A 22,653-nucleotide genomic window follows, 5' to 3' on the forward strand; every position below is an offset into this window, starting at 1 on the left:
ACACAAATAACATCGCCCTTTTTTTTTTAACATATATCGAGTCAAAACGAAACTGGACCGATAAGGTGTTTAGTCTACAAAGGCCAAAGCAAAATCATTAATTATTAGTCCAATCGGTTTGGTCCGTTATCTAATGCTTTTAACAGTCCCTTGTCACTCTGATCTTGAGGGGGGTTCATTTAAAAAGAACTCTGCCTGTGGGTCGTGTGCCCAACATAGAGGGGGGCCATGCTCCCCAACTAGGGATGTAAATGAATAGCAGAAATACGCTTTCGTATAAACGGATACAGATACGGATAGGCTATAGTTATCCGAAAAGCTATATTTACATGTAAACGGATAAAATACCCAATCAGTATCCGTGTCCGTATCTGTTTAGCACTATCCAAATCCGTCCGAAAGCTAATCGGATGCGGATGCGGATATAGCACCATCCGAGCTGAATCCGATCCATTTACATCCCTATCCCCGACGTAGAACGCCTTCCCTAAATATAAAAAAGTATAAAAACATTTTTTCTTTCATCAAATTTATCGGATATTTTATGAGTTGTTATTAGTTTGTTTTTGTTTTTTCAGTTTCTTGAAATGATCGGTCCAATCGGTTCGTTCTTTTAGAAACAATAGTGATTAGTGAACCAATAAAGAGTTTGGTAATTAGTTTTGATCTGGTTCAACCAATTTTAGTTGGTTTAATCGGTCCAGATATGTATCTTTGGAACAAATCTACCGATCCTGCCCATCATAGGCCCATCCCAGCCCAGCCCATTCCTCGTTTTCTAAAGAGTCACGATGCGTATGTCACAAACGTCCGGCGCACTGTAGCGGCATATTATAGGTTATAAATTCATGTATTGTGATAAATTCTTGAAACCCTAAGCTGGTGAAAAATCCTCCGCCACTGTGAGAGAGAGAGGGAGAGAGAAAGAGAATCGGCGAAGATGGTGAAGTTCTTGAAACCCAACAAGGCGGTGGTCCTTCTGCAGGGTCGTTACGCCGGCCGAAAAGCGGTGATCGTTAGATCCTTCGACGATGGAACTCGTGACCGTCCTTACGGTCACTGCTTGGTTGCTGGAATTGCTAAATACCCCAAGAAGGTGATTCGCAAGGACTCAGCGAAGAAGACTGCGAAGAAGTCCCGTGTGAAGGCTTTCATCAAGCTTGTGAACTACAACCACATCATGCCTACTCGTTACACCCTCGATGTGGATCTCAAGGACGTCGTCTCAGCCGATTCTCTCCAGTCTCGGGACAAGAAGGTCACGGCCGCTAAGGAGACCAAAGCTCGTCTCGAGGAGCGGTTCAAGACTGGGAAGAACAGGTGGTTCTTTACCAAGCTCAGGTTCTGAGGTGATTTTTGTTTTGCTAGGGTTAAGAAGGTGTAGGGATTGGATCCCGTGACTGAAGTTTTAGAACTTTTTGAGGTGCAATTTTGCTGTTAAATTGAATATTTCAGTTTGTGTTCTGCTTTGGATTTATTAATATTTCTTAAAAGTTAGTTTTGCGTTCTCTTTATATTGGTTATCTGCTAAGGTTTTAATTGAATAAAAATTTTAGAATCAAGGTTATGTGATAATGTTTTACATGTTCTTGCCGGTTCTCACTGCTTTTTCTTAAATAATGGGCATATCACATTCCATTAAAATACCACTCTTTGTGGTATTTCGACTACAGAAGCGTATATTTTTCATTAGTTATAGGAAGTGTATTGTCATGGTTTTTTTCATTAGTTATAGGAGAGTTGGAATGCGTTTTTGAAGTGGGGTTGCTTTTAGTAGAAGTGAGATTTCTTTTAGTAGATGAATAGTGCAAATGTCGTTGAAGGATATTCTAGTTGGAGGGATTGAATTGAGCTGAAGGAGTACCATTACCTGTGGAAACAAGTGGTTGGATTATATGTCTTCTTCAGGTATGATAATGCATCTCTGAAGTAGGGGAACTGATTCTTAGAGGCAGAGTCTTCTACCAAATGTGAAACTTCTGCTTTTCAAGTCTTAGTCGTCGTACCTCTCCGTCTGCCTGCTTCAGTAACATTTTTAACATCATTTCTAAGTTGGGCAATAGGTTGTGTAGTTCTCTGATATTTTGAGTTCAGAAATTCAATCTCTGAAATATATTGATTAAAGTAAGATAAATCTAAATCATATCTGATTTGTTTTATCTTAATTTTATCTATGATTTCTGTGTCAATACTTGTTTTTTCCTTCATTTTTTGCTCATGTATAGACAATATCCAGAATGTGTTATAATTATATGGCTCCAATGTCTACTGCCCTCTGCCTTCCCCCATCCCAACCAAAAACCCATTTGGGGGATGGAGTTTTGGGATTATGGAGATGCAAGTTAAGTGTTTTTCTTTGGTTGAACAAGAATTTACAATTCTTGATTTGATAACGAGGAATTTGAGGCACCGGTTCAATGTATCTTCTTGCTCTTCTCCACCTCAGCCTCTTGACCCCCAAAACTTAAAATTTATGGGAGTTGTAATGGAAATGTGCATCGGGCACTTGCTGGCATTGGGAGGGCATTTGGGAACATGATTGGCAATATTATACGGATGTACTTGTAATCAACAAGCACAATGGCATTCATGCTGAGTTGAGCTGAAATCCATCATCTGAACTTTTCAGCTTTGGCAAATATCCCTTTGTTGCTGCTCATCAGTTGATTAGAGATAGAGAGAGAGAGAGAGAGAGAGGTTTAGGGTGATTGGCCATTGAAGAACATGCTTCTGATTAGGCATGCTGGAGTTCTTTGCGGGTTGTCTGCTCTCTCTCTCTTTGTGTCTTGATAATGGTGGAGAATTAATTGATCATTCCAATGGAGATGCCGAGTCTTTAATTCATTAGTCAGTGGTACAATTATTGCTTGGGATATCTGTTAGCATTGTTGTATTGCGCAGTTGTATGATGGTCTGCATGACATAATTGTTTAAGAAGGTTAAGTTGATGGCTTGATGCTTTTATCCAGTATGACTCCACCTGATATGCATCAGGTTGTGTGGAAGATGAGAAACATGGTAACTCACATTTTCCTAATATGTTTAAAGTTCCTGATTCTTATTAGAACTTTGGATTTTCTTCAGTATGTGTCTTTCTCATATTTGTTGAAGCTAGCAAGATTCTTTGGGATTTCTGTGGGTTATAACATCATATAGAGTTGATGTGGAGAGGTTTATCTTGACAATAGAGCTATTCCTACTTGATTTGAAGTAGTTTGGCTTGGGCCACACACCCTTGATGTCATTGGAAAAGGCAAGGCCAGAGTTTTTAGAAGTTTTTTTAAGCTACTAATTGAAATCTTGGCCGAAGAAAAAAGTTTTTGCTAGTGCCGGAAAATTCCTTGTCAACTATGATCACAAATTCACAATTCACAACAAAAGGTTATATGTACCCTCCGCAGTCCCTCATGTACTTTTTATTATCAAGCCATGGGCAGTTACTTCCCTGTAGATATAAAGTTTTCTGCCACCTGTAGAAGACATTTAACCGACCTTCCTAAGGTTGACACACACATCCCTATCGGGTGATGCCTTCTTCTGCCCATCCCACACGAGACACCAGTCAATGGATTAGTGGGTTGAAGGAAATGCTGTCTCATTACTAATTTCTTAAATGGATCATCCATGGTGTATTTCTCATATTATCTATAGTAGATTCCCTTTCCTATATTATCAATATCAGCTTCGTTTACATCCATCGGCAAAGAAATTCAGTGATGGATAAGCTTGCTTCTTTTGGTTCCTCGCATAGTCACTTTGTAATTTGGGACATTTTTTCTGTCCCTTATCTTTTACTTGCTTTGTATTCCGACTTTTGTGGCTTTCTAAGCTCTGATCTCTTAGGTAATCCATTATATTTACCAGAAAATAAAGGGAAATTATCATTTATCAGCACCACCCCTTGACGTCTGCCTATATTTTATAGCACACCCATTAACTACCATAATATCAATCATTATCCATTTTTGAACGGTGTTAACCTCTGAAAGTGTTGTTTTGATCAAAATATCCTTTATATAAAAAGAAGCCCTTCTTTTCTTTCACTTTCCTAGCCCCCAAAACAATGCCGAAACAAGCAGCACTAGACAGTGACAATGGTGGCCACGAAGAAACCCAAGAAGAGAAAACTAGTACCCAGCCATTTCTTCCACCTTGAAGCTGTGGCAAACTTCAAATATTGGCAATGGGGTTTGGTCCTCTCTGATCCGGGTATGCGCTTGGGATGCAGGTCGGTGGCAGAAGATCGATGAAGGTCAGTCATGGGCAGAATGGTATGACGAACAAAATCAAAAATAGGATGGGGGATCCATAATACAGACTGATAAAAACAAATAAAATTAAACAGAAACCATAGGAGTTGCAACGGTAGAAACGTTGGTTCAATCGTGGTTAATCTGATGGAGGTGGAGCAGCAACAATGAAAAAGTCAGAGGATTTCCCTGAGCGCCCTAGGTTAGTACCATGATGAAGAATTAATGTTACCCCCCTCTCATAGTCGTCAAAATCGAATGGTTCGAATCACTTCTTTCCTAGGATGAACTGAGCTGCCATGGATCTTGAAATTATTTTCATCGGTTGTACCATGGTTGCTTCAGGGAGGACGACCATGGCTGTTTCTTCCTAAAGTTGGGATCACAAGGATACAACAGTTGGGATCACAAGGATACAACGAAGGTGAGGAAATCGAATAGAAGAAAGACGGGAAGAATGGGTTATAGGTTCATATGGTCACAGAAAAACCACGGCAACGGTGTAATAGCTGGAAAATATAGAAGAGAATAGAAGGTGAAGAATGGAAAGGCGATTTTAGCAAGAATGGAATGGAAATGGTAGGGGTTTTGATCGGTGGGTTTTGGAAGAACAGTGGAGGATGAGAGAAATGGGTTTTTGGTTTGGAGAAAAATAGAGAAAAAATATGTTTGGTTAGTGGATTAGAAGATGGAGATGGTGGGACGACTAAGATAGGTTTTCTCTTGGAAGGGCATAAAGTGGAGGTAGAATGGTTCAGTGATAATGGAATAGGGGTTTCAGAATGAAAATCGGAAAAATGACAGAGGGTAAAGATGAAGACGGTAGGTTGCAGTGGATGTTCTCCAAGGTTGGTGGCTATGAGGAAGAAGAAGGGTTTGTAGGTATTTTAATTGAAAGGGTAGATTAGGTACTTCACCTATTAAGAAGGGTAGAATTGTATTTAAAAAAATATTTAGCTGCTGACTTCAACACTTAACAGTTCTTAACTAACAATAGGGAGTCTGTGAGTAATTAATTTGGTGAAGTAGGGGAGGCAGTTGATAGTATGGTAGTTAGTGGATGTGCTTTAAAATATAGGCAAACATCAGGGATGGGGCTGATAATTTGCCAAAAATAAAAATGATCAGGGATGGAAGGAAACCCGGTCTAACATTTTAATATTTTTTCCATGGGAGAATTGCTCAGGAATGGGATATTGGACTACTGTGATTATGTGGCAATGATAATGGGATAGAAATAACCAAGCTTGATTTGTAGTCCAATATGCCGCAAGTGTTTCATAACAAAACCTTAATAAGCGTAATTTTAGTTGCCAATACTCTGGTTAAAGCTTTCCAAAAAAAATTCCTTGAGCCTTGTAAGTAAATTAAGTTTTCAAATTATAGTACAGATTTTCCTTCATTGAAAATGGTTCCTACTTTATCAATTCGATCAGTGGTGATGATTCTTTTATAGATAGTTTCAACAATGTGAGAGGTGAAGAGCCAATGCGAAAGACTAATATTTCATTCATTACCAATCATAATTTTTATTCTCTCAAGTGCAGTGCACTGTCCAATGCACTTTTAAAATGCATTTAACGGTGGTCAAGAACATGTTCCTCACCGTCAGATGCCTTAGACAGTGCACCAAACCATTTGGTAGTTGATACGCCTAAGAGAGATGCTCAAAACATTAGATTCATTAGTCGATTAACTTATGGCTTATGTATGCATCACGCCGTTATGTTTGCAAGGACTCCTAGGAGGGAGGGAGGGAGAGGCAGCGAACGAGCAAGAAATAAAGAGATTTCAATGCTTGTTGTAATTATTATTTGAGGAGAAAGGATAAGCACGAATTTGAACTCTTCAACTTTTTAGCATTGTCTCTACATTCGAAATTCAAAAGAGTTCCCAGCTAGAATTTTGATTCAAGCTAATTTCGTTTAGTCGAACAATGAAGGGTGTAGAAAACCTAGGACCTGTAACCAGTAACCTTAGAGTGGAGAAAAGAGCGAAGAAAGAAGAAGAGAAGAGTAGCTGCAAGGGGAGGAGCCGTATGTGTTAGTCTGCTTCCTCCCTCAATTATCTTATTTATAATAAAACCATTACAAACATAAAAGGAAAAGGAAACTAAACCTAATCTAAAATCGGTAAATAACTTAGACTAGGAAACTGACTCCTAACTACTAACAATTAAAGACATAAAAAGGAAACCATAATAGACTCAACCACAATAGGGACACTCCCCCAATCATGGTACACTTCTCAACACTCCCCCTCAAGCTGGATTATACAAATAAGAGAAGAAGGAAAATCCAGCTTGAACTAAATAAAAAAAAAAACTTCATAATAATATTAACACTCCCCCTCAAGTTGGCGCATACAAAGTACTAATGCCCAACTTAAAATGGAAAAAAAACTAAGTTGCAGTAGAATCCAGTTTGACATATGAATGCAGCTCCCAAATAAACCTTCAAGAACTTGAAAAATAAATCTTCAAAACTTGGATAGACATGATCAGAAAATCGGGACTGGAATGTCTTCCAAAAAAAGGCAGCTTTCAACGATCTTCAATAGCTATCCAGTGATGAATCTCAGATTGTCACAATGACATAGAATCTTGAAGTGAAATAACTAGAACATCAAGCACCAGAAACAAACTGAATCAAGCAACGGAAAAAAAAACTGTATCAACCCAATTGAAAGTCCTCAAATAAGCAACAACCAAATATCTTCAATACTTCAATCTCCTTCTTACGGCAAACTCAACCCAATAACAAAGGATATCCAATCGCAATGGTGGAAAACACTCAACTGATCTTCTATATTTTGCACCAATGTTCTTGCAAGTTCTGCGTTCTGCAATGTCTGCAGATGTACTGTACATAATTCCCCCCCTCACGTGTAGTACACGTGGACATAATAGAGATGATGTAAGAGCTAGAGCAAAAACATAATATTCCAGAGTTTTCCAAGAGGTGCTAAGGGTAATGGAAAAGGAAGAAATGACAAATTAGAAAATACCATGAACTTCCAAAGGGATTATGGGTATATGCTAAAGGTATGTTTTGGGAAATGAAGGGAATTAGAATTATTGAAAGAGAACGGTGTTGGAAAAAAAGATGGCATGACTGTAATTTGATGGTAATCCACTTTTAAATACAATCCAAGCCAAAGGGCAAACTGGTAATAAATCATAATTTTCAAGGGTCAATTGGTTGGGTAGTCAAATAGGAGAATGTATTAAAAAGGTAATGGCAGTTCTATAAATTATGTGAAATCCATATATATGCATAAGCAAGGCCAAATTTAAGGGAGGAGTGGCAATCTGGTAATTATGTACAGTACACCTGCAGACATTGCAGAAGGACATAATGCGAATTAATTGGTAGATTTAGGACTAACTTGGAAGAAAACAAATTAAAGGATAGAAGGGGTTATTGACATTATGGAAGGGTAAAATTCGAAAGTGGGGTAATAAAAGTAGAAAAAAGAAACTTTTTGGAAAGGGGAAGTTGAAGAGGTCATCTCCTACCTCTAGCACAACCAGAGACAGAAAACCCAACAGGTTTCTGAAGGAAAGAACTCCTTTGGGGATGCTCTGTTTATCCTAGGGTTTTAACGGTAAGTAGGTGATGGAAATACCTCAGGATTGCACCCAAACAGAGCTCCAATCGACCACCAGATTCTGAGATTGAAGGATTGGAGCTGCAGCAGGTGGTAAAAGTTGCAGCAGTTCAGTTGCAGGCTTCGACTCTCACAACTAAAGGAAATTTCGAAGGAAATCTTCAAAGACTTGAACCGTCTATGGGCAGGCACCCTTCAACCCAGACCTAAGAATCAATCGACAAGGATTAAACATTCAGCATGCTTCTTCTTGGTTTTGGTAATACCGCCCAGCAGAGATAAAGCCTGGAATTTCAACAGCAAATTGCTATTCCTTAACAAATCTTCTGGTGGAAAATCGATCATAGTAGAAGCAGAAAATGAAAACAATAGCAGCAAGATTCCGCAATCGATGCACACCCAACTTCAAGTATGATCTTCAGTCACTATTTCAGCTTTCATCGAAACCAGTATGTGAAACCCTAGTTCCTCTTCTTCCTCTATGAACTAGGGTATCCTTCTTCAAGCCAGAATTTAAAATCGACTCTTAAAACGGCAATTATATTGATAATCAGGTATTGGTTACAATAGCTCTGATACCAAGTAGAAAACCTAGGACCTGTAACCAGTAACCTTAGAGTGGAGAAAAGAGAGAAGAAAGAAGAAGAGAAGAGTAGCTGCAAGGGGAAGAGCCGTATGTGTTGGTCTGCTTCCTCCCTCAATTATCTTATTTATAATAAAACCATCACAATCATAAAAGGAAAAGCAAACTAAACCTAATCTAAAATCGGTAACTAACTTAGACTAGAAAACTGACTCCTAACTCCTAACAATTAAAGACATAAAACAATAAAGGAAACCATAATGGACTCAACCACAATAGGGACACTCCCCCAATCGTGGTATACTTCTCAACAAAGGGAAACACCAAGAAATTGAAAATATATATAAGGGAAGTAGTTTTCTGTAAGAGAGTGTGGCCTACACCAGCACTTCCATGTGTCTATCTCTCTCCTCTTCCAAACAAGGGGGCAGAGGTGTCTTTTCATACGGGGAGGAGATAAACTCATGTAGGGTTGCAATAGGGTCCGGTTGGATTGGGCTTTATAAAACCCTAGCCCAACCCTAAGTCCCCTTAGCTGGGCCCAGGCCCTATTCGGGCTCAGGGCGGGTTCAGGCCGATAGGGCCAAACTTGCACCCCTAGACTCATGGGAGTGCTGGTGTAGGCCACACTCCCGGACAGAGTTCAATATATAAATTCTTTATCTTTTGTCAGAATTGGAGTGTTCTCGTTCAAAAATTGAAAAAAATGTGGGAAGAACAACAAAGGATTAGCTGCGATAGTGCAACAGCTATACATTTGTATAGTTGATCAACATAAGTTGATGAAAGTGATAGCAAAAGCGATTCGATACATTATCTCTCTCAAATATTTAATGGAACAAGGATCTCAATGAACACATGTGGGCTGTCTAGGTTTATCTTGACACTATCCAATGGCGCATCACGCACTGCTTCAGAGAAGCAAACTCGGCTGTAGACGCACTCGCAAACCATGCGATAAAAGGAAGGACTACGCTCAGTTGGGACTCAGCCCCGAGTTTTGTTACTCAAGTGATTAATTGGGAAGCCCTAGGGAGGCCTCACTATAGATTCACTTAAGAGGAAACTGCTAATGTTCACTTTGTAGATAGCATAGTTTTATTTTCTCTTAGCTTCCAGTCACTGTAACCTTATTCAATTCAATCTTAAATACAAATTGCTGACCTTTAGCAAAAAATGAACACATCAAATAAATCTAGCAATGGGCCGGCAATGGTGATTTGTGGTTACCTAGAATACATAAGTGGCTTTCTCCTCCAAAGGAATGCAATAGTCAATCATGATCTTCATCGAATGCACCTTCTTCGATGGCCAAATCCCAAACTTGAAGAAGAAGAAAACTCTCTTTTTCTCTCAAAATAATGAATTGTGTGGTGTGCAAGCCAAGCTTCTTAAATGGAAAAAGTTATATTAGGAGATTACAATCTAATAGATTAGATTGTGCCAAGTGGTGTGATTCTAAAGGGAAGCCTTTTAAGTTGTCCTTAATTGCATTAATGGATGACACTACAAAAGACGTAACCTGAAAACCCGATGGTTGAAAGTTTCATCACACTTTCTCCTCCACATCATCAACATCCACAATAGACCTAGCAAAACATGGAATAAAGTTACCGTCGTGTACATAAATCCATACATAAATGTGAGAATGTTAAGACTAGTGACTAGACACAAAAATAGTTGAAAATATTTTTCAAATATAATTGATTTAATATACTAATAAGATAAAATACTTTTCGCAAACTCTTTACAAAACTATTATTAGGCCTTCGATTTTGACCCGTCACAATCTAAAAACTCTTACTCTTGGATCTTCTCCTTAAACCGGCAGTGGAAACCTTATTGAATATCACCCCATCACCATTTAAATCGTGTACATTGAGCAGCCGATGTGTAGTCAGTCCTGTCAGTAAACATCAATCATTGGTACACCATAGATGCACAAAACACAAATGTGGTGAACCATTTAAGAATTTCTATGGATCAATGTTCAATTCAACACATTAAAGTGCACATATAATCAATCCCCCTTAAGAATTATACAATACGACAACCCTAATACAGAACAATTATAACAAGAACATAATGGAAGTGGTTGGGGAGGAGGAGGATTGTAACCTTGTGGGTGTGGTGGTGGAGGCTGAGGAGGGGTAGAAGGTAGCGAAGGAGGTAGAGGTGCAAGTGCCAGAGGCTACAAATAGGGATGAAATAGATGTGGGAGAGATTGGGTTTTGGTGATTATTCTATTATTTAAATCAGTTGTAATTACTTTGTAAATTAGTGTAGTATCTTGATAAAGATTGATCGCGAAACACATATGCCCCATATCAAACCATATTTCAATTTTGCTATAGGATTTACCTAATAATTATGCTATTTTTTAAAGTACTATTTTCCAAAGGCCGAAAGGAAGCATCTTTGGCCCGATCCAAAATCTGCAGGAAATAAGTTATCACTTCAAAAGCCCAAGGAGAATGGGATGGAGTTAGAAGAAGTCCAGGTAGTGCCTTGTTGGAGCACCAAACCATTTTTTTATTAAAATATTTATATTTTAATAATTATGCTATTGCCCTCCAATTTGGATCAAAATCTAATTAGGCCAAAAGTGCCCACATCAAACTACATTCCAAATTCACAGGTGGGACAAGACAAAGGGCACATTAGTGCAATAAAATTTGGGTTACAACAAAATAAACACCTATAGTGGTGTCAATAAGCCCATCGGGAAACAATCATTTGAGAATTTACACAACTATCCTTAACATTTGCTTTGATGTTGATGTTGATAATTTGTAATTCCATAATTTAAATGACAAATATACCCCTTCATCTAGATAGGTTTCTATTATAGAATAGGGATATTTATGAAATATAAAATTAGGTTACAAATTCATTTGTAACCTAGTAGGTTACAATTAGACAGACCCAACATTGATACTATGACAAGATTGTAAGATTGGTTACAAATTGTTGATTCTAATTGCTCATTGACACAAATGAAATTCTTAGCATGACACCAGCTCATCCAGCCTCAGCGTGATGGTGTCAATCTTATCTTCTTGTGTATATTTAGTATGTTGATATCTCCATGAGTGTACATTCCATATCTGTAGGACCATAGAATAGAAAGTCTTAGTGTATATATTACCCATTATAGATTCTTTACAATCAATGAAAATCTAATATTCATTCTAATTATCCTGGTTTTATCATGGTATCAATTTAGGCAAGTTGTGACTCTGATTGGGCAAGTTGTCCAATGACACGTCGTTCGACAACTAGATACTGTATTTTTCTTGGTGACTGTCCAATCTCATGGAAAACTAAAAAGTAACATATTCGATCATATGCCAAAGTCGAATATCGTCCCTTGGCTGTTGCCACATGTGAAGTCACATGGTTGTCTTATCAACTACACGATATTGGTCTTCGTTGCCCCAATCAAGTTCCTTATTTTGCAACAACCAGGCGGCTCTCCATATTGCAACAAATCCAGTGTTCCACAAACTGACCAAACACATTGAAATAGATTGCCATCTAGTCTGTGAAAAGTTGCACCAGGGTCTCATCATCCCGGCTAAGATTCCCACGGCCTCCCAAGTTGCAGATCTATTTACTAAGCCGTGGGGCCACGATCAATTCCGTCTTCTTATTTCCAAGTTGGGCATTTGTAACATCCATGCTCCAACTTGAGGGGGAGTCTTAGCAAGACACCAGCTCATCCAGCCTCAGCATGATGCTGTCAATCTTATCTTCTTTTGTATATTTAGTATGTTGATATCTCCATGAGTGTACATTCCTTATCTATAAGACCATAGAATAGAAAGTCTTAGTGTATATATTACCCATTATAGATTCTTGGGTAATTTACACGTCACCCCCTAGTTTTCAAACGAAACTCAGATCACTCCCTAGTTTTTGAAAAAACTCAAATCAACCCCTGGTTTAGACCCGAACATGACAATTTAGTCCCTATCGTTAGTTTTATAATGTTAAGTGATGATGCCAATCAGTTAAATCAATTTAAATCCCTAAACTACCCTTGACCAATGTTGAAGATAAAGGAAGGGTAGGTAATATTGTAAATTTAATTTTAATGTTTTAGTACAAGGGTAAAATAGTCCTTTCACACCAATAACTAACAACAGACTACACCGTTACTGTAGAGGGGGTGATTTAAGTTTTTTCAAAAACCAAGGGGTGATCTGAGTTTCATTTGAAAACTAGGGGTGAGGTGTAATTTACCATAATCTCATAATAACTACCAAGATTCTGTTCTTTGCATCTTCCTTCCCAAGCAACTAAGCTTTGAGAAAGAAAGCTATAAAAACCATAGATGATAAAAAAAAAAAATCAAAGATCTATTAGATTTCTTCGATCTCCATTGAAACAATTAGCAATGAAAATGCAGTCTCACCTTGCTCAAAAAATGCTATTGCATCTAGTTATTATTGTGTTGTGCATGAGAAATGCTTTTGGAATAAGGGGTTTTGCAGATAACAAGAGGGATACTACTCTATCAAGTTTCGATCTTCCATCTCAGCTCTACAGTATCAAGAGAATTACTGCAACAGGTCCAAACCCACTACATCATGATACTCCACCTCTCTATCACATCAAGAGAACTACTCCAACAGATCCAAACCCACTACATAATTATACTCCACCTATCTCATCAGGTCCAGACCCACAACATCATGTTACTCCACCTTGCTATCACATCAAGAGAACTACTCCAATAAGTCCAAACCCACTACATAATGATACTCCACCTCTCTACAATTAGTACTTGCAATTAACCATATAATGTTGCTCATGAAAGAATAATCCCTTGGTTCTTCCGGTTTTTTTTTTTCGGTAATAGTTCTTCCATTTATATATTATGGGTGTTGCAATGTCTCTTTATGTGGATTTTTGTCTTGAGAAATGCAGGGAGAATATGCTATTGCACCTCCTGTGTCTATCTCTCTCTTCCCATGGTAGGGATAGATATGTCATTTTATAGGAAGGAGGAGAGAGATAGACACATGGAGGTGCTACCGTATACTATGCAGCCTGAAAAGGTTCTTTCTCCCCCCCCCCCTCCCAAAAAAAAATTTGACAAGAATAAGGTCACAAGAAAAGAACCGCACAATTTCCATATTATTGCTTTATTTCTCAAGTAGCATATATAGAAGACTAAAGCTAGAGAACTCAAAGAGAAGAAATCTATACCTTGATCTTCCTATTAGTTTTGAAGTATCTAAATGATCTTCCTGTTATGGGTGTTGCAATGTCTCTTTATGTGGCTTTTTGTCTTAAAAAAAAAAAGGAGATTATGCTACAGCCTCCTGTGTCTATCTCTCTCTCTTCCCACAGTAGGGATAGATATGTCATTTTATAGGAGGGAGGAGAGAAATAGACACATGGAGATGCTAACGTATACTATGCAGCTTGGAAAGGTTCTTTCTCCCCCCGCCCTCACAAAAAAAAAAATTGATGAGAATGAGGTCACAAGAAAAGAACCACACAATTTCCATTTATTGTTTTATTTCTCAAGTAGCATAGAAGACTAAAGCTAGAGAACTCAAAGAGAAGAAATCAATACCTTGATCTTCCTATTGTTTTTGAAATATCTAAATGATCTTCCTATTATGGGTGTTGCAATGTCTCTTTACGTGGCTTTTTGTCTTTAAAAAAAAGGATATTATATTGTTGGTGAATCCTGATTTGGTCTTGAAAGTACGACTAATATCTTTGGAGGGCCGTTTCGACCTTAAAACGACCTCAAAATGCAAAAATTGGTTATTGTCCACGCCAGAGGCTGGAGTCTTGTCGGGTTCCTCGAGATCTTTGAAACGAGTACCTTTTGACCCATGTGTTATGTTTTGGTCCGGCTCATGTTTTTGGGTATTTTTGGGCTGAGGGCATTTGTGTACTTTCTGGGTTAGGGCTTTCATATATATTGTTCTTTTCTCTTTGAGAGAGATAAGAGAGGGTTTTGTAACACTTCAGAGACATAGTGAAATCTGTTCTACTGTTCAACCGTGGATGTAGCTTCCATATTGAAGGTGAACCAAGTAAAATCTCTGTGTTGTGCGTTGTGTGTTCTCTTTTTGTATTTCGTTTTTCTTCTGCAAATCGCCATTCTGGGCATTGTTTTTCGTAACAGATTATGCTACAGCCTCTTGTGTCTATCTCTCTCTTCCCATAGTAGGGGTAGATATGTCATTTTATAGGAGGGAGGAGAGAGAGAGAGAGAGAGACACATGGAGGCACTATCGTATACTATGCAGCCTGGAAAGGTTCTTTCTTCCATTCATATATTATGAGTGTTGCAATGTCTCTTTATGTGGCTCTTTTGTCTTAAAAAAAAGAGGAGAATATGCTATCGCCTCCTGTGTCTATCTCTCTCTTCCCATAATAGGGGTAGATATGTCATTTTATAGAAGGAAGGAGAGAGATAGACACATGGAGGCGCTACCGTACACTATGCAGCCAAGATAAGATCAATTTTCGTGTTTTAACTCATCTCCACAACCTCTAGCTTTTGGTTTTTTTTTTTTTTAATTGAAATTGTATCTTTTGACAGTTATTGCTGGCCAACATGTGGCAAGCCATGTGGGACCTCTAATTCATGAAAAATTCATTGATTTTATTCTTTTTATGTTTCAACTGTTCCCTTGATTGGATCCTTAACTAAAGCAAAATTTTGAAAACCATTAGAGCATCTCACACTAAAGATTTCTATAATAGATTGTAACGAACATAAGCTCTAGTTTATAAGATGTTTAACAAGAGAAAGAGTTGAAGAAATTTTCAGTTGTTTTTATACATACTTGATAGAGGTTGAAATCCATTCAGTGTGACATATAAATATTCACACAAGAAAAATGAAAATTTCAAAGTGATCAAGTATTGCTTTTGTTAGTTCTTGTGTTGCAAGTTGTAAGTACCGTGGTCCTCAGAATGAGGGTTCCTCATCCTTATGGCGACAAAGATTGGCTTCGATGAATAACGACATATCATTTCGACATATTTTCATGGGGATTGGGATCATACTTCATAAAGAAATGGAGTCGTCACCTAGGATTAGGGCCTAGGACCCAATGGGTGTAGCCCCATCCGGGATTAACGGAAAAGGCTACGTGATTCCATATGGTCTAGTCAGAGATTCAGGGTAAGTAGTCAGGTTACAAAAGTGGGAAGGTATTAGGCACCCACCTTGCCCGGATAAACCGGTCTTTCTACTAGATGTTTGTTTTTTAATATTCTCCCTTAATGATATATCCTATACCAACATGCAAGGCTAAGTTACAATACACTAATCATGACAAAGAAAGAAAAAATCATTTACTATGTACACTAAAGCGAGTTACTTTTATTGTCTACATTATGGAAAAAATAATAAGAAGGAAAGAGACAAATATCAGTCGAGAAATATAAGAAATAAATGAAAATGTACCAAATACAAATATGTGATGTCCCGCGGCTCAGGTGGAGACGGACGATCGGCTTGCCTCTCTCTTGTCGTACAGAGTAAGGACTATATGAGATGGGGGGTTTCGTTACTCAGACTTCGGGCAGAGCAACTGCTGTATAAGGGATTTTCGTTATTTGTATGCAGACAGAATAACGACTATAAAAGAAGGCTTTTGTTATCCGTGCACAGACGGGATAACGATTCGGATGGAATGAAATCGCTCTCTTATTGAACGGGTAATCGAAGGATCTACCCACACTCAGGAACCGGGCTTTAGCGGACACTCTCTCTCTCTCTCTCTCTCTCAAAAATCAGGGCTAAAAGGGGTGGATCTCACACTAGGAGGGTTTCCCTACCCTGAAATTCCGTGAAATGAGGGGAGGGGGACCCTCCTATTTATAGGGGGGACCCCTTCATGGGCTTGGAGGGGTCCACCACGGCATCATGGCCGACGTTAGCAGGCTGACGTCAAAAATCCCCCCGGCAGCGTGATTTTGTACTTGGTTGCCATGGGGGACTGTCCACAGTGCCGTAGTCAGTGAGGTTCCTCCTTTTTCCACTTTTTGGGCCAAAAATGGGCTTTTTTGGTGTTTGGGGTGTGTCTGGGCCAGTGGGCCTTGGTCTTTTCCGTGGTTGAGAAAGATGAGCAGTACCTCCTTCAACATTTAGTAAAAGGGCCTTATAAGTCATTTTAGGGATGTTAGGGTGATTTGGCTTAGATGTAGAGACAAGAGTCCTTCTTGAGAGAGATACCGATGTCTGCCCATGTCCTGTTGTCATCATCGCCAGGGGGGTGACAAAATTCAGTGTCTACACAAGCATAAGCTGATGAAAAAAGGACTTTGTCTTGATTAAAAGTGATAACAATAACATCATAACCCGTATACACTCAAGGTTTCAAGAATCAAGATTATTTTAAGTGTATATACCCACGGTTTTAGGAATCAAGATCCATATGATTTTCTTTGTTATTGCATACAGTATACCACTAGTATACCCAGCCTTTTCCTTTGAAATAAAACACCAATAAATGTTCTAGACTCCTTATCTATATATATGGTGATGACCATTTGATGGAATCACAGTGAAGCATTTTATTGTCTTTCCCACAAAAGAATAGCAACTATCTGATCTTGTAACTTAAAAACTATAGAAAGGTAAAGATCTGATAGTTTTGACGAGAGTTGATCCCTCTTAGGAATTCTATCAAATAGTAATTTTGCACTACTAATATCTTCATACTTGATATACATAGTGATTAAAGTACACTATAGAGTTTTATTTTGCAATATATGTGTGCATAGAAAGCCATTTTTCATATCCATCTTTTTGCATTTTTTCCCCAACATTTTCTTACAAAGCTCTTTCAAATCTAAATCATATCACTTAGAAATTAGATTTTCACAAACCCTTTACGGTTCTACTCTATATTTTTCTTGCATTGGACTCATCTTGAAAGTTTCAGCCCAAAAGCATTACCTCTTAAGGAATAATCTACAAATCAATTAGTTAAGAATTAGATTATTGAGGATGCTTAGGTCTCATTGTTTTTGACATAAAATCAATGGAAGATAGAAAAATTAGAAATCTAAAATTTTTTAATCAAAGAGTTTGTTTCTTTGGAAGAAGAACAAATGGACATAAAGTTTTAAAACTAGACACACTATTTTATGGATACATATTATAAAATAAAGAATTGAGTTTTCTTCCACCCACGGTGAATGGGATCCCATTCATCGCAGGGCGGGAGAGGGTGGGAAAAGGGCATCGGGAGGGTATTGAGGAACATACTAAAACTCTATAGGGGTTTGTGAACCCTACGATGGTGGTGTGGTGAACCATCCTCTATGGGTGGAGGGAAACTTTATCCTAAAATAAAAGTAGGGAGACATTTTACGTGGAAGCATAGAGAGGGGTGAAATTCAATATAAAACACTTACTAAGCTATATGATTGAGTTAAGTTATGATATTTGATGGGTACACATTCCATATTGTTTGAAAACTATCAAAATTGCCACGTTATCTTACGATTATTTATAGGCTGGAAATACATGTTGAAAATATACAATGAAATTTGACATGTGTACTATCCACATGATACTCTAGCCAACCAAATGACTAAATGGATTAGGGCAGTCTCCACATAGTTGAAACTAATGGATCATGAACATAATCATGCTAGTTAAAGAATAAATCAAATGGTTTACAGAGGAATGAAATGAGTATTTGGTTTTCTTCGCGGGAAACGAAAAGGTAAATTTTCTCTTCAGAGAAAACAAACAGTTTTTAAATTTATAATTTATTATTAATTGAAAACAATTATTAATACTAAGGGTACCCAAGATTAAGAAATTATAAAAAGGAATGACCTATAGATTAAGGAATTTAGATAAGAATGAAGGATAAAAGTGTTGGTCAAACAACGGTCCAGGGATCAAAACATGGTTCCCTAGGGAAACCAATTATAAATCAATTAGGATATTGCACGCCCTGGGTTATCCCATGGTGTCCCATGGGTGCCCCTAATAAATTTTAGGGTTTCCCATGGTCGCCCATGAGAACCCTGGTGCATTCCTATTAGGGTTTCTCCTTCCCTATTGCGTCTCATAAAATTAATTATCACAATAGGGACGGAGAAATTCATCTCTAATCCATCACATGGCAAGAGGGATCCATCCCATACTCGAATGCGCAGCGGAAATCAATCCATTCGAGTTTCTTTCGCATCCCATAAATATTAAGAATCAATAAACTGAAGGAATTAATAAAGAACTGCTAACCTGGTGAGCCTCAAGTGTTGCTCCTCCAATAGACAGTGGTTCTTCCTCCAGTGAGCGCTCCAAGCAAACAGATCTGAACCTCCAATGGTGCTACCAAGGTTCTACACGCCAATCCCAGATGCCCTCAAACTCCTCAGCACAGATCTAGGGTTTCACAAATCCTAACTCTCAAACACAGGTGAGAGAAGCAAGAAGAAGAAGAGAGATCACAAGAGGGAGAGAGAGAAATCAAAAACATAGGAGAGAGAGTGTCTGCTCCAAAAACGTGGAGAGCTTCCTCTTCTGCATTTTATGGTCCCCTATTTATAATAATAGGGTTTAATTAAATCCTAGATAGATTTAATAGAGCCCTAGTGAGAGTCTGACTCTGTCTCTCTCAGTCTGGCAGTTCTGTTTAAACTCAAAGTGCTACACAGGTGAAGAAACAGAATCTAATAGGGAAAGTATTAATTAGATTCTTTATTTAATTATTAATGGATAATTACAATTAGCACCAAATCCATTAATTAAATAAAGAGCCAATTAAATTAGTAAATTCCAAATAACTCCCTATATGATAACAATTTATCATAGACAACCCCCCCACTAATCAACACCATCATTATGGAATCTAGGGCATGTACACATGTACTGCCAAACCCCAATCCATAGTACATGTCCATATAAGAGCGTCTGTGCATCCGATCGAGTCCCGTAAAACTCGATAAAACACTTTATTTGAAATAACTATAAATAATGTATCATTTTATGTAAAATAAATTTTGCAAAACCATTTCCAAAACGGTACTGGATTCAGATTCTGATCCGACCATTCACAGACAGTCTCTATCTTGGTGTTCCCCAATCAGACAGTGGTGACCGTGTTGGATAACTCCTTCACTTACAAAGTGTTCACGCATTCTCAGAACACCGGCTTTGACTCGCTTGAGTCTCGGTCATTGATGAACCAAAGAATGCAATCACACTTTGCAGTGACAGGGTTCTCTCAGGTACAGGGTGTCGGTGACACATGTCTATCCCTTCCTACATCTGGTAGTAATACATGAGGGAATCAACAAAGTAGATTCTTTGCCAATGCACACATCAAACATGTGAGCACTCGCATTTGTACCCTGACATCACATGTCTAGGCATACCCAATGCGACGACCATATGATAAGGGTGCCTAGCCCAAACCCTAGTCGTGCTTACCATTTTAAGTATAACTTATGGACACATAATGCTCAAAAAGTTTATATCGCATGTGACAATATTAAACTAAAATGTATAAATGTTCAATACAAAGGTGAACCGGGTTGAACCGGACCGAACCGGGTTTGATGGACACACACTTGTCCAACAAAAAGAGGTAATTGAAAGAATTGCTTTAAATAATAATAAATATTATTAGTATTAATATTAATAAAAAACAGTAATTAATACTAAGGATACCTAAGATTATGAAATTATAAGAAAGAATGACATAAAGATTAAGATTTGAGGAATGGAATTTTAGATAAGAATGAAGGGTAGAATAGATAACTGAAAGATTTGCCAATAATTAAAAACAGTAATTAATACTAAGGGTATCTAAGATTATTAAATTATAAAAAAGAAATGACCTATAGATTAAGAATAGAAAATTAGAATTTTAGATAAGAATGAAGGATGAAATAGGTAATTGAAATATTTACTTTAAATAATAATAAATATTGTTAATATTAATATTAATATTAATTAAAAACAGTAATTAATACTAAGGATACTTAAGATTATTATTATTATTATTATTTTTTTGGTAAAAGGGTGCCTAAGATTATGAAATTATAAGAAAGAATGACATAAAGATTAAGATTTTAAGAACGGAATTTTAAATAAGAATGAATGGTAAAATAGGTAACTGAAAGATTTGCCACAACGTGCTTTTATATAATAGTATAATATGATATGATATGCAAGTAGAGAGGAAAAAATATAAAACCTAATATGAAGTGAAACGTTTCATGTAGCATATGACAATGTCTTCAAATTGTCATGGTATCATTATTATATTAGTTAGATCGGCCACTATGAATCTCAAATTGGGTTGGCCAGCTTGGAATTATCAAAACTAATTTTTTTATGATCCCCTAAAATGGGGATCTTTATGTTTTAGTTGAGGAGGATCAAGATTGCTACATCCATGTGTATAGGAGGATCCAAGTGTTTTTTTAATATTATTTCTTCGCAATAAGGCAAGTTGTTTTTTTTTTTTTTTTCTCTCTCTCTCCACCTCCCCCTCTAAAAAAAAAAGGGAAAATCACCCTCTTATTTAACGCGTCAAAATGATCAAAATGTACACACTATCAGAAATTTTGAATGTGAATACTAAATCATTTATAAAGAAGATATTGACAACACAATGCAATACAGGAAGAAACTTTATCATACAAAATTAAATTCTCATACGATATTACCTATTTCATTCATATTTCTTAATATTATATATTTTTGTTTATGTTTTTCAATAATTATAGTCATTGAAACAATTATACTAATTTTAACAAGAAAAAATCATATCGAATATTTAAATAATTTTCTAACCCCTCAAAGAGAGAGAGGTCATTAGTTTAACTCTCTTTAACTCTCTCTAAGAAGAGGGATAGGATTGTGTGGCCAAACGGCATAGGGGAGCACATCAATAAGGTATGATAAAATAATGGAAAAAGAATGCTACTTGGTCGTGTGGCTTGCATGACTCATGTGCTTAGACATAGAAAAATGCAAAAGTACTGCGTTGCCCCCATGAAAAAGCGAAAATCCCACCCAGGGCGATGCTTGTGCGTTTGTTCCCATTGGCTAGCCAGCGATCTCTTTCCCAAAAATAATATCATACATAGGAAGGCAACAAGGTCATTTCACTACAGTTTTTTTTTTTCCATAGCTTCCAAATACAGCCTTAAAAAAACACAAAGAAAAGAAAAGAAAACCACCTAAATGCGAAAACTGGTTGACCAAAGTAGTAATTTTCTACCAAAGATCAATGGTCCAGGGCGGTTGAGTCATGGGCCCCACGTCTCCCTTATCAGTTGGTAAGGAGGGCCCTTACTGGTTCGATTTGTCAGAGGAAGTACACTCAAGAGTACTACGGGTGGAGGACACTACAGAGTACACGTGGCAGTTCCTGAAAGCGCGTTACTTGCATGACACTTTCAGCCGCTTTCATCACTCGCGTTTACACCGTCAGTGTAATGAGTATATTCCCAAAATGTGGTATTGTAATTTCAAAGTAAGGTATCAGCCACTCGCGAGTGATGTTGCAGTTTTTGAAAATCTCCAAAATTGTTTCTGTTCTGTAAAGGATATCCATCCGATTGGAATATCCTCGACAACAAATTGCCGTAACGTGAACTGCACCAGATATTCTGAGCCAATGGTCCTAATTTCGTTAAATAGAATTTAGCGCCATTTCTCGACACTGCTCACTACTATAGAAAAATAAAATAAAATTTTATTTTTTGGGCGATGGCGATTTCGTTCTGTATACGCATCGCCTACATAGCAAGTAGGGCTTCTCTATCACAGTTCCACAAAAGCTTCGTACTTCACTGAATCGCAAGATCAAGAGAAGATCTTTGATTTCTGGTATGTCTTCCATTGTTTTTCTTGTGCCTATATAGTTTCTCACCGATTCTTGAAACGCTGTTCTTTCTTCTTCTTTCTTGCTATTTGAATCGATGATTTGTTTTCTCCGCAGATCCCGTTCTAGCTTTGTTGATTCTTTAGTCTCTCTGTTGGTAATAGGAATTTTTGTATTCTAATTGGATTTGGTTCTTAGCTTACTGCGTATTAGATATAGAGAGAAAAACCAAGTCTAGATTTAAATTTCCCCCATTGTATTCAATCTGTATTCCTGCCTTGTGATGCAATCTTAGATTTTTTTTTTTTAACTTTTTGGATCTCATTTTCTATATTTGGATGCTCTACATTATTATGGGTTTTCAATATAG

General features: G+C 37.6%; 1 protein-coding gene across 1 annotated transcript; it reads left to right on the forward strand.

Annotated features, from left to right (window-relative positions):
• Positions 1–865: 865 nt before the first annotated feature.
• On the forward strand, positions 866–1,372 carry LOC122639847 (60S ribosomal protein L27). Its single transcript, XM_043832849.1, has one exon. It carries the CDS (start codon positions 941–943, stop codon positions 1,346–1,348), a length of 408 nt encoding a protein of 135 aa, XP_043688784.1. The 5' UTR covers positions 866–940; the 3' UTR covers positions 1,349–1,372.
• Positions 1,373–22,653: the final 21,281 nt, after the last annotated feature.

Source organism: Telopea speciosissima, chromosome 9, assembly GCF_018873765.1.
Source record: "Telopea speciosissima isolate NSW1024214 ecotype Mountain lineage chromosome 9, Tspe_v1, whole genome shotgun sequence".
NCBI lineage: Eukaryota > Viridiplantae > Streptophyta > Magnoliopsida > Proteales > Proteaceae > Telopea > Telopea speciosissima.

Coding starts and splice junctions, on each gene's coding strand:
- LOC122639847 (XM_043832849.1), top strand. CDS start 941: ATGGTGAAGTTCTTGAAACCCAACAAGGCGGTGGTCCTTCTGCAGGGT.